Here is a 13,286-nt window from a genome sequence, read left to right as displayed (position 1 = left end):
TCATTTGCCTTGAGATTCCGTCCGACTGACACGTCAGGGTGTTGCGCACGTGATCTCCTTCCAGTTGCCCTGGTAGTACTATTTGCACCTGGGTAGTGTCGGTTTGTCCTGTCGGAAGAGATCGACCCACCTCTCCTGACATTGAGTTGATCTGGGTTGGGGTTCCCATTACGGTTGTCCCAGCTATCCCGGTCATCCCGGTCGCCCCGGATGTTCCAGTTGTCTTAGGTATCCCAGGTGTCTGATCTAGGACTTGTGTTTCACCTGCAGTCACAAGAGTAACACTCGTGTTATGATGAATTACCCCAGATCCAGTGTTTCTTACCGAAGATGATGGATCGTCTGGGATGATCTCAGTTCCGTGAGGGGTGAGAGGGATGTCCTCGATGTCCACCATGGAATTGACGGGGATTCGGAACCGGTCCAGATGGTGTGTTCGAATTGTCGGAGGAGTTTGGATCTGGGTGAGAGTGTTCAGTCGGGCTAGAAACTCTAGGTTTTGCTTCTCCAACATCAGCCTACTCTCCTTTTCCTGGGCCATCTGGTCTATCAAAGCATTGAGCTTCGCGTTCATCTCCACCTGGGCTAGCAGTTCCGATTGGGTTGAACCCAATTGGTCTGAGGCGTTCTTCGGGTCGTGGGCGTTGTTCGGAGCACTCATGGTGTAGCTTTTGATTGCTAGGGCCCCACGGTGGGCGCCAAATTGTGGGGGATGAATCCAACAATCACGGAAGTGACGTCAGTCACGTCAGGATCGACGGGCACTAGCAACCTGAGACCACAAGTAACGTTAAAGCCCTCCGAAGAGCACCGGTGGGGGTGTCGATGGAAGGGCCTCCGACGCTCAAGTCAGTAAACAATAATAATAAAAATCGTATTGAAAGCAATTGAAAGTAAATGAAATAGTGAATCGAATCGATTTGGTTGACGGAGTTGGAGATGATTGAGCAATGAGCGAGGGCCGTTGGGTCGTCCCGGTTGATCTGATCACCAGAGAACCTAAGGCTGGAAGCGTGGAGGCAGAAGAGTGCTAGACAATGTGTTTAGAATGGGAATGATCGTAAGTATCAGTATGAATGTAAATGACGGCGTCCCCCTACATTGTGTTAATGAAGTAGTATATATAGGTATGGGCCTGACGGCTAGGGTTTTGCTGGCACGTCCCCTTAAACCCTGGTCGTTCCGATATTTGGGGGATTGTATCCCTGACCTCGTTCCTTTCTTTCTCTCCAAGTCGCTGCCCTTCTAAGGTTTGTTGGAATGTTCTTTGAAACCCTAGCGGCTCCGAATTTTTAGGAAATGATCTTCCGCGACTTTCGTTTGACCTAGTCACCCACGTTTGACTAAGTTTTCGTAAACGTATAATTCTATTTGTTTGCTTTCGTGTTGAGATGTTTACTATGGCGCCGCTGCCAGGACGGAGGGGTCACGCCTCTGCCCGAGCAGAGAGATCATGCCGCTGTCAGAGCAGAGGAATCGCTGATTCCTCTGGCGAGGACTTCGCTGATTCCTCTGGCGAGGCGCCAGAGGAATCGCAACGAGCAGGGAGGTCGCCCCGAGCAGAGGAATCGCGGCGAGCAGGGAAGTCACCCCGAGCAGAGAATTCTAGTCCCTCCAGCGAGGGTTCCGCTGACTTCTCTGGCGAGGACTTCGCTGATTCCTCTGGCGAGGCGCCAGAGGAATCGCGGCGAGCAGGGAAGTCGCCCCGAGCAGAGGAATCGCGGCGAGCAGGAAAGTCGCCCCGAGCAGAGAATTCGCTGATCCCTCTGGCGAGGACTTCGCTGATTCCTCTGGCGAGGCGCCAGAGGAATCGCGGCGAGCAGGGAGGTCGCCCCGAGCAGAGGAATCGCGGCGAGCAGGGAAGTCACCCCGAGCAGAGAATTCGCTAGTCCCTCTAGCGAGGGTTCCGCTGACTTCTGGTCAGTCGGATTTTATCCACTACACTTATAGTGAGACGGAGGGAGTAATTTGTATTTTTGTTATTATCTTTATCAAGCATTTTCAAAATCTAGATCAATGTACAATACTTTGAATTCACATCTATAATCTTTTTTATAAGTGATTACATGTTATGTTTTGTTATGAAGTATAATAAAAAGAATTAATCAAACTTAAATACATGAAAGTTTTAGCCCGCTTATTTATTATTGAGTGTGATTTACTAAACAATAGTCGAAATAAAATGGACTTTTATGGCTATGAGTTCACTCAAATTTATATAAAGTTGATATTCAAAATAACTAACATCTTTTCTTTTGTGGGGAAGGGAGAATTATATATTATACTTATATTTAGTGTTAATAGACAAAAATGCCCATTTTTTAATAAGTATAAGTGGTAAAAATATATTGTTGAATATTGATGACTTGACTTTGTTATTTGCTAAAAGCCTTACATTTTTGTTATACTTTCTTGCACAATTGTAATTGTGTAAGAAAAAGGTGTAGTAATGGCAAAATTTATGCACTTTAGATAGATGATTATTGAGAATTGTAAAATTAATTTTAATTTAATTATAAAATAATATATATGCCATTTATTAAAATGTCGAAGTAATTCATAATGAAAATAAATATTTACAAGTTGATTGTCTTACAATGAAATTTAACTTACCGTCGAAAACTAATTGAATCTAATCAATTAGATGCGAATTGTGAGATGGTAGCCCATTCAAATGTGAGTTGTCTCTAAGAGTACTCCCAGCAGAAATCCCAAAATCATGCTCCTATATTTCTTCCTAAAGCTTCCCTATTTAATTTTAGGATCTCGATCATACACCAGATCTCCTATTTTTCTACATAAAAACAAGGGTTAAGGTGCAGATAGGCCCCTCAAGTGGAGGCCCTTAGAGTGTTTCAGTCCCCTTACTAACTGTGTGTGCAAATTGGCCCCCGAACTAAAAAAAACGGTGCAGATCGGCCCCTCTGACTTAACACCGTTATGGGCCGTTAGTCAAGGGGGCGATCTGCACCGTTTTTTCGGAGTTCAGGGGCTAATCTGCACCTTTTAACTTTTTAATTAATTCATCTCTCTCGCTCAAAATTTGATCGTCGTTGTCGCTGATTCAAGCTCCGGCGAGGCCGGCGGAGGGCGCCGCCCCTTTTCTTTCTCTCTTGGGCCCTAAACCTCGAAGCTCGCTCGATTGCACACGCTTAGCGTCAAGGACGAGCCCTAATTCTCCCATTCCATCGGAAATTGCCGCCGCAATATTCGGTGAACCCGCTGCCTGGCTTTTCTCGATGAGGAGTCGCCTAGCTTTTCTCGATAAGGAGTCGCCTCTTTCTCTCAAATCCGGCGAAATCCGGTGATAAAGGCCGACGATGCCCGTCGCCATCTACACTATCGGCGTGCTGTTGAAGAAGGACGCCTTCAAATCAGAGACCATGGCCAACATGATCTCGATCTCGATTGGGGTCACGATCACTGCCTACGACGAGGCGAAGTTCGATTCGTTGGGGGTGATTCTGCAATTGGGGGCAGTGACGTTCGAGGAGAATTCGAGTTTCCATTTCGATTATGTGATTTTTGGGAACAATGATGCCGATTTGGAATTCCCGATTTGGGGCTTGGGAACTTGATTTCGTGATTTTCCTCATCTGACGGCGATTGACACCGGAAAAGTTGGTCGGAGAAGATGAGATGTGATTTTTTTTAATGAACGGTGTGCAGATTAGCCCCCGAACTCCAAAAAGGGAAAAGGTGCAGATTAGCCCCTGAACTCCAAAAAAACGGTGCAGATCGCCCCCTCTAACTAACGGCCCGTAACGGTGTTAAGTCAGAGGGGGCGATCTGCACCATTTTTTTGAGTTCGAGGGCCAATCTGCACACACAGTTAGTAAGAGGACTGAAATGCTCTAAGGGCCTTCACTTGAGGGGCCTATCTGCACCTTAACCCTAAAAACAATAATTATGTGTGGGCCCTACTAATTATAAGCTTAAAATAAATTTAGGGTGGGTTTAATTTAAGATTGAATTTAGGTAGGTGTAAAAATTTTTGTGGGCCCCATCTAATTTAGGGGATCTGTTGGATGCATTTTTTTATCTCATTTTCAATTGTTTTAGCCTAAATTTAGAGTTAGTGATACATTTAGGTGATCTGCTGGGAGTGCTCTTAGAGCATCCGTAGTGGGGAGCTTGCCAATCTGTGCACATCGGGCTCGGTCGACCCCCCGCCCACCCAAATACGGTGTCTCACAGGCGCGCTTCAGGCTCCCAGCTCCACGTCCGACTCGGGAGGATAGAGAAAGGAGCGCGTGCATAGCACCGCGCAATAAAAATTAAGTAGGAAATATATATATATATATATATATATATATATATATATATATATAGGGGAGGGCTAGAATAAAAACACTCTTAAGTGTATAAAATATAAATGATTTTCAGCCTTAGATCATCAAGATCTACGGTTGATTCGTAACCCTGTTGGATGAATTCATGGTCCTGAGTTCGAATCCCAAAGATAACAAAAATTTATTTTTCGCAATTCGTAACTCTGTTAGATAAATTCATACGTGTTCTACATAAAATTCGTACATTAAGAAACATTTATATTTTATACACTTAAGAGTGTTTTTATTCTAGTCCACCCCTATATATATATATATATATATATATATATATATATATATATATATATGGTGGACTACCATGAAAACATTTTTAGGTGTATAAACTAGGAACAAATCATGTCCATTAGATCATAGTAAATTAATGGCCCAAATCAAATTATATATAGATACGAAATTCGTAACTGTTTCCCTTGTAATTCATACGTTTTTCTTATTACGAATTGAAAATACTTTTGTTTACGTACGAATTATATTCTATGCACGAATATGAAGTTCTTTTATTACGAATTATGTTCTGATTAGGCAAATTTCAAGCCACAAGATCAACCGAGATCTAATGATCAGGTTTTGTTCATATTTTATACACTTAAAAGTGTTCTTATTTTAGCTCACCCCTATATATATATATATAATTAAAAACTGGAACTGACAGATTTTTGAAGAACTCGACATATTTTTTAACAGCCTCTATGGGCTCTCCACTATGAGGAAGAGGTTCTTTTGAGGTGGGGACCACTTTTATGAGCTTGTATGGGCTCTCCACTACGGATACGATTACCTTCGAGTACGAGTTGTACATTTATCACCTTGTGGGCATTAAATTCAAAAAAGAAGAATCTTCATGATTATTGATTAACAACAATGAATTTGATTTGGTGAAAAAGTACAAAAGTGTAAGAAGAAGACTTTTCTTTACAAGTAATTGCGATTGCGTGAGTAATTTAATTAATTTAGACATAAACACAATATCTATATATTACTATTGAAGCAGAGTTTTAACGATAACTTTTTAGCGTGATATTTTCTCTCTCCTACATTTCTCTTTGCTTAATCTCAAAACTTTCCTTTTTCTCCTCATGTGCAAAATAGACTCTCTTCACTTTGTCTCAAACTTTCTCTTGCTCTTAATGTGCAAAATACGAACGATTTTCTTTTCTCTACCCTAATTACATCAATGGTTTTCAAAATATTACTTCAATGGGGATGATTATCTGTCGATTCAATCGAAGAACTGATGGGAAACAACAACAATTTTCTTTCAATTATTCAAAACCAAACCCATCATCTCTGCAAAAGAAAATCCAAAATCGTTTAACCCATCTCCCTATTCTTCCGATTCTTTTTCTGATTAGCCAGAAATCAAAGTAGAGGAACAAAAGAAAAGGCAAATCAAAAGAAATAATATCTCCAATCGAGAACCAAAATAAAAAATAGAGTAGAATTTTTGCTCTAACCGCTACCAAAAACCCATCTCTACAGTTGTTCTTGTGGTATGGTGGACGACAGATTCATATTTGAGTTTTACTATTCAGGAAAAATGGAAATTGAGTAAGATTATTATTTGACGTGATAGATACTGGAAATTGAATTTGCGTTTGTTATTATATTTCTACTTTCTTTATAATATAATTATTATTATTATTATACAATATTCATTATAATTAGGGTAATTGGTGTATAAATACATGAACTTTACTACTTTTTTGGTATTTAACATGAACTTTAAAATTTAGTTATAAATACATAAACTTTAAACTTATTCAATTTTTAACACATTTTTTCTATTTGATGAAATTATTACTGACATGTCAAAATTAAAATTGAGTGGCAAAATTAGTCATCCAATTGGCATCCAACTAATAAATTCACTTATGAAGGCAGACTCTCTCTCACCCCACGCCCCCCTCCCCCCCACCCTCGACAGACCCTCCCCTACCCGACAGACCCTCTCCGGCGAGGCGAAGCTCAAGCCCTTCTCCAACCGTGAACCTCTAGACGTCACACCCTTCCATAGGGCCTATTCTCCAGCCGCAAACCTCCGCCACGAACCCTTCTCCTCTACGACCTCCGCCAGGAACCCCTTCTCCTTCCTCCATAGCCTCTGCCGCCTCACTCTCTGCTGCTACAAACCAGACCAACCGCCACCTACCGCCCTGTCTCCTATGCCGCCTCGTGCTCCGCCCGCGAGGTCTCCGCCTGCCGCGGCGATGCTCATTCGACAACACCAAATTCATTCATCAATTTTCCAGAAAATACGTGAAATTTGCCGCCTTGATTTCAGGTCTACGGGGGTGGGGGAAGGCTTGACGGGGGTCTGGGGAGGAGGAGGGGGAAGTGGCGGCGCCGAGGTAGGGGAAGGGTGAGGGTCCGGCGGAGGTGTGCAGATGGGGGAAGGTAGCCTCCGCCTCTCTCTCGCTCATCTCCTCCGCTTCCTCTCTTCTCTCTTTCGAATTCACCATGTTCAATGAGGGTAGGGGACGACGGCGGGGTGGGGGAAGGGGGGGTGGTCCACCGTGCTGGAGAAGTGCCGACAACGGAGGTGGGGAAGTGGTGGCGGTGGCGTGGCCGAAGAGGGAGGGGGGACGGTCTGAGGGGGTGTGGGAGGGGGAAGGGGAAAGTTGACGTGTAGGATTTTAGGTTTTAAAATTTTAGGTTTATATTTGTTCAATATTCAAATTCTTGATTTGGGATGTTTAATGCCTGCCTTCATAAGTGAAATTTATTAGTCGGATGCCAGTTGGATGATTAATTTTGCCAACTCAATTTTAATTTTGACATGTCAGCAATAATTTCATCAAATATAAAAATGTGTTAAAAATTGAATAAGTTTAAAGTTCATGTATTTATAACTAGGTTTTAAAGTTCAAGTTAAATACCAAAAAGTTAGTAAAGTTCATGTATTTATACACCAATTACCCTTATAATCTATGATGCACGGATTCTTCAAAAATTAGCATGTATGGCGAATCGGATTCTTTTAGGGTGCGATTCTCTCGGATTCTCGTCGGATTCGCACCCGATTTGCCACGTGGCGTATCTTTTAAAACAATTTATAAAAACAAACCAGATTCGCAAATTCCATAGGCGAAATTCACACATCTCGTACACGAAAGACCTATACAAGGTTATTTTGATAATTTTATTTCCAATTATAACTTATATATTGGACTAATAATATTTGAATCGTTATATTATTGCCCAATTAACTTATATAATTGAAAATGCTTAACTTTTGGGTAAAATAAAATGTAAATTACATATAATTAATTTAAGAAAATTTAAATTGCACTATATATTTTATAAGCATTATATATCATAAAATTTTAATAATTAGATGTATCCTTGCCGAATCGCACCCTATAATTTTTAAAAACCCGTATCCCCGTACTCGTATCGTATCGCCCCCGCATCCGCACTCCCGTACCTTTGCAACATAGCTTATAATTAATATTAGATTCATTGAATTTATACAACAATATTGTTACTATTGCTTAAAAATAATAATAATATTATTATACATTACTTCAAATAAATAATATTTAAATTAACAAAAAATATTTTTCATTATGAATTGATCTAAATCATGAATGATGATATTTTTGACAATTTTACATCATTTTTACAAATAATATCATTCAATTTCGATGCTCGTTGTGCATCGCATAGGCGAGCGTACTAGTTTTTATAAAAGTGGAAAATTCTCACATACAACAACAAAGTGGACATTTAAAATTTTAGGTTATTTACACGTACATATATGAACTTTGCATTTTTTGGTTTTTTTTTCCCATGATTTTTTTAAAAATTTAAATAGACGAACTTTTTGCTTACCTGATTTTTCTCATGAAACGTATTTTTCCCCATAAGTTGCCAACGTGCAATGACAAATCGACGGTCTTAATTATTTTTTAGAGTCATTTGCTTGTAACTATACGAACTTTCAGCATTTATAATTTTTTCCACGAACTTATTTTTCCCACGAAATTCATTTTTGCCCACAACAATCATTTTTTTCATATTTCTCAACTAATTTGTGATGCGATTGGTTACGGTTAAAATGTTAATTCAATTTATATTGTGTCGGGAAATTGAAAAGCTTTAATATGATTTTTTGATCAAAAAATTCTATTATTGAGTGAGAAATATGTGAGAGAATGAATTTCTTGTGAAAAAAATGAATTTAGTGGATTTTTTTTTTTTAAAATCATGGAATTTGGGGGGAAACTATATACTACTAAAAGTTTCGTGTATTTACATCCAAATGACTCAAAAAAATAATTAAATTCACTGAATGGACGTTGGTAGCTGCGGGCCTGCGGCAGACATGTTATCATCAATTTAAGAAAAAAATAGGTTTCATGGGAAAAATCAGACGAGCACAAAATTCGTGTATTTAGATTCAAAAATAAAATTCATGAAAAAATAAGAAAATATTGAAAGGTCGTGTATTTATACGCGAATACCCCTTGAATTTTCACATTTATATTTTAAAAGGAGTAGTATTTATAAAAGTATTTGTATGGGGAACTAATTACTAACATTTAACATGACTTTGCCCGATCAAAAAAAAAAGTATTTATAAAAAAATACTATAAAGTTGGGCTAATTCGAGGCAGGGCCCATTTTGGACCAACCCTAAAGCGAAAATATTATGAATGGGTCATTTGTGGCCCGTATCCATCCGGATCACGATGACCAACGGGTCGGTTCTAAATCCATTTTCGCAGTTTCAGCTGCTGTTGAGAGCTGAAGAGCTAATCTTTAATTCTTTCTCACTCAATCCTTAAACCCTAATAATTTCCCCTCTTCTTCGTCCATCAATTTCAGGTAGTACTAATTATGCATTTTTTAGTAACAATTTTTTAGTTCTTTTATATTGTTGATTTCTTGAGGAAGTGCAGGGAAAATGAAACTCGTCCGAAGCGCCCTGTGGTCTGCCAACGCCGTTTTGTCTCATCAGTTTCAGAGCCCTCGTGTTGTTCGAGCATTTTCAGCTAGCGCGTCTCCTGGTAAATATCAATTCCAACGCGTTTTTGTCTATTTGATTTTTGGTTGTGGAAGTTGAGTTGTATTTCTGATTTTGGTGATATATGTGGAAAATAAGAGCAGTTCGATTGTTTGTGAATGCACCATTTGTTGTTTGCTGCAGTCAGTATGTTTGCTGTTACTTTGGATTGAAAATCAGTAAGGGAGAGAAAAAAGAAGATAAAAACAAAATGAAGAAAGCAACACGGATTTTGTTTGAAGTACGAGTTGCTGAATATATTGTATGTCGTGTAGAATATCTTGATTAAGGATTAGTGATTGCTAATGCATCATTTTAAGTACAATCTTGTGTCAACTATTTTCATTTATATGATTCAAGATCCAATTAGAGCCTCAGAAACTCGTGCCTCTTGGATGATTTTCTTTTTTCACCATTTTTGTTCAGTTACATATATTTTTAAGTTTTCTATAGGTGTTGAATTGATTTGTTGGTGTATGGTATATTTCAATCCGTTGATCATTGTTGATGCCTGCTTTAATGCTTTTATCAGTTAGTGATGATTGGGACAGAGTCAACTCGTCTGATTTCTTTGGGGATTCTCAGCAAGGCAATTCTGGCGATGTGAATTCCTCTAGAATGACTTCCTTTTACGGCAAGCTTGGAAAGCTTGAGAAGGCGGCACATGATGCATATGGGATGGGAGGAGTTTTCGGTGATAATATGAATTCATTGGCAGACGGGATGGACTATAAATTAAAGAAAGCTGCCACCTACTTTGAGTTTGATCCATTCGAAGTGACTAGAGATGATTATACTTTCAGGCCTGATGTTAATTTCCAGAGTGGGATGTCTTATGAAACCAAGGTATAACTACAAAGTACAGCTTTTGCAGCATTAGTTAGTAAGGTTCTTACTTGTGTTTGATTGTCTGCTTCATATTCTAGAGAAGATCAGTTTATGTTTTAGTAATTTTTTCTGTGCTAGAAACCCCATTGCTAGACTCTATGTATTTGTGTCAACTAATAATTATGACATCACTCGAGTAGCTGCCTCTATAAAATCCCTTGTTACGATATCCCACATCGGTTCCACAGGAAAGTGTGGAATGGTATATAAGAGGGGGTCAACCCTTTACCATTGACCATGGTTTTGGGTTAAGTTAGGGTTCCCTAACTTATATGTCTAACAATTTGGTTTGACCTGCCGGATCCGGAAGTTTATGGGAGAGGGCTACCTGGGGAGAGTGCCACACGACTTCAGGGGCTCGAAGGCTCCCCAGAGTGAGAGCCGTCCGTGGACATTCGGTCTTAATGGGGGATGGATTATTACGATATCCCACATCGGTTCCACAGGAAAGTGTGGAATGGTATATAAGAGGGGGTCAACCCTCTACCCTTGACCATGGTTTCGGGTTAAGTTAGGGCTCCCTAACTTATATGTCTAACATCCCTACTTGAAATGAGGGCAAATACCACAGTAATATTGTCAACCCGATTCCTGAAGACTGCATATTGTAGACAAGGTTTAATACAACAACACCACTTTATTCTCCAGATTTACTCTTTTGTATAATTGTATGATTGTTGCTATGATTGTGTATAAATCTGTACAATAGTATTTTAGTTTTTGGTGTTGAGCTCTATGTTAGTTCGAACACTCATCTGACCTCGTTTGAAACAATTTGATCTGCAGCTTCTTGAAATATTGAGTTACAACTCTTTCCTGATTCTCTAACCACCTTGCATTGATATATACAGGATCTTGATCTGAGAAAGCCTGGAGTGCGTAAGCCTAGCAAAAGGATGGAGTTTGTAACAACAACAAAGGAAGTATTACGAGAAGCTGATTTCAGGGTGTGTATATGATTAAAAAGTTAAATGTTATTCTTATGAAAATTTTGGATAGATGCATGTGGATTTGTCTAGCAGTACCTTTAATGCTGGGTAGGGGAAGGAAGTAGAGGGGGATGACTGTAGGTGGTGAAAACTCTTAATATTGGAATTCTTTAATGCTGCTACTGAAAATCTTTGGCAAAGTAAGGGTTTGCATGGATATCTTTGCCGTTGATGGCCAGTGTCTCTACTTTCAGTTATATCTTAGTGCCATGATCATATTCCTTGTTCACATTCTATCACACTGTATAATGTCTTCCATCTGATGCTGGTTGTGCTCTGCAAAATTCTATTTGCTGACTTAGTCCCACAATCAGATAGGAACTAGAATTTTTGTTTAAATCTCTGCAAACTTCTATCTGCTGACTTAGTCCCACAATCGGATAGGAACTAGAATTCTATGTTCTAGAATGTGCTTGTGGAGCACATTTCTGGGCAAGGCACTAGAACGAACTGTTTGGGCAGTGGAAGGGGGTTCTTTCCACAGTGGCATTTACGAGGTTCATTCTGCAACCTGGTCGCTTTGTATTTCATAAATTATCTTAATTCTTCTGAAATGCATAAAATTAGTTTTTTCCAAGCAAAGAAAGTTCTTTGCCATATCAAATATTTCAAAGATTTGTTGCATATAATTTTTATTTTATGCTGTTTATGGAATCTGAATCTCAAATCTCCAAAGTTTTTCTTCGTGCTACTTCCATTTGTTAGCTTATTATCAAATTTTGAAACTATGATTTTGGTTTTAATTTGGAATAACTTCTGACAAGATCCACGGGGCACCACTTCTCAAAGTATGCATATCGCTCACCCTTCTTTCATCTCTGTCAATAACCCGAAGCATTTGCCCTAGTATTCCGCTCTAAAGGTGATATAGTCCATTTTTTAGCTACTGCCTAAGTGTATTTGTAGAAAAGCCAAGAAAAGCTAATCCTGTTGATAAAGGATAGTTCTGTTAATTCACTATTTTTTTAACCTAGCAGATGATTGCCATTCACTATTTGTCAACTTCGAATTTGGCTTTACTCTTTATGATTGTGCTACTTTGCACGCATCTGATAAATGGGGGAAGGAAATACTTCTTGCTGATATTCTTGTTTACATTTCAAAAGAAAAACAGACTCCAACTTAGTTACTCATTGCTTGCTTAATTTCTCTGGCCAGAATGTCAAATTCCTAGCAAAGTTCATCACTGAGGCTGGCATCATCGACAAGAGGAGTAAGGTAAGAAACTCAACAACTCTTAACGATCCTTTGTTGGTAAGTGACATATGATACCTGCTCGTTTCTTAGTCGTTGATTGTGTGTTGAGCAGACTGGAATCAGTGCCAAGGCTCAGAGGAAAGTTGCCCGTGAGATCAAGACTGCTCGTGCATTTGGCTTGATGCCTTTCACCACAATGGGAACAAAACAATTCAAATACGGGGATACAATGGAAGCCATGGATCGTGATTTTGAATTCGAGCCCTCGTATGATCACACTTTTGTCGAGGAAGGAGCGGATGCTTGAAGATCAGGTGCTCCATATCATAAGTCTTTTTGCTTTTATATGAAACTTCTCTTAGAAAATATTTCAAACATTAGTTGTTACATCAGATTAGCTTCTATAATGTGCTTCTTCAATCTGGATTTTGTAGTTAGATTTTGTGCCAAATCCACTTTTCTTCTTCTTGTGAGAGCTGCCCAGTTTTTGCAGAAGCTCAAACTGTTCATCAATGGCGACTCTGGTCGTAGAGTTGCGTCGAGTTTCTTTATTTTGCATTCTCGAGTGCTCGTTGAATTATTAGCATAGGTCGTATTACGAAGTTGTAACGGAAAATAATTGCTGAATATTTACATCAAATATAGCATCTATAATAAAATGTACCTAGTCGATTGACTCATTTCTCTTGTTTTTATACTCTAATTCTTGAAATCTTTTTGAAGAATTATTTCAGAGATATTTATTTATTTATTTATTTATTATTATTATTATTATTATTATTATTAGGGGCTAATGCCCATAAATCCTTTAACTATTAGGGATTTCGCGTTTTGCATTACGTACAGAATTTCAGC

The 13,286-nt window shown here is 39.1% G+C and overlaps 1 protein-coding gene across 4 annotated transcripts; it reads left to right on the top strand.

The window, feature by feature from the left end:
• The first annotated feature begins 8,978 nt into the window (after positions 1-8,978).
• On the top strand, positions 8,979-13,111 carry LOC131024221 (uncharacterized). 4 transcript variants are annotated; one of them, XM_057953747.1, is made up of 7 exons: positions 9,024-9,179; positions 9,254-9,361; positions 9,890-10,203; positions 11,097-11,192; positions 12,393-12,452; positions 12,544-12,745; positions 12,866-13,111. In XM_057953747.1, exons 2-6 carry the CDS (start codon positions 9,259-9,261, stop codon positions 12,736-12,738), a joined length of 768 nt encoding a protein of 255 aa, XP_057809730.1. In that variant the 5' UTR covers positions 9,024-9,179; positions 9,254-9,258; the 3' UTR covers positions 12,739-12,745; positions 12,866-13,111. The 4 variants fall into 4 exon arrangements, with proteins under 4 accessions (XP_057809738.1, XP_057809716.1, XP_057809730.1 ...); XM_057953755.1 differs by having other exon boundaries at positions 8,979-9,179; positions 12,544-13,111; XM_057953733.1 differs by having other exon boundaries at positions 9,011-9,179; positions 9,249-9,361; positions 12,544-13,111.
• The last annotated feature ends 175 nt before the right edge of the window (positions 13,112-13,286 follow it).

The sequence above is a fragment of the Salvia miltiorrhiza genome, chromosome 1 (genome assembly GCF_028751815.1).
Source record: "Salvia miltiorrhiza cultivar Shanhuang (shh) chromosome 1, IMPLAD_Smil_shh, whole genome shotgun sequence".
Classification (NCBI taxonomy): domain Eukaryota; kingdom Viridiplantae; phylum Streptophyta; class Magnoliopsida; order Lamiales; family Lamiaceae; genus Salvia; species Salvia miltiorrhiza.
This window is presented reverse-complemented; position numbering and strand designations above follow the sequence as displayed.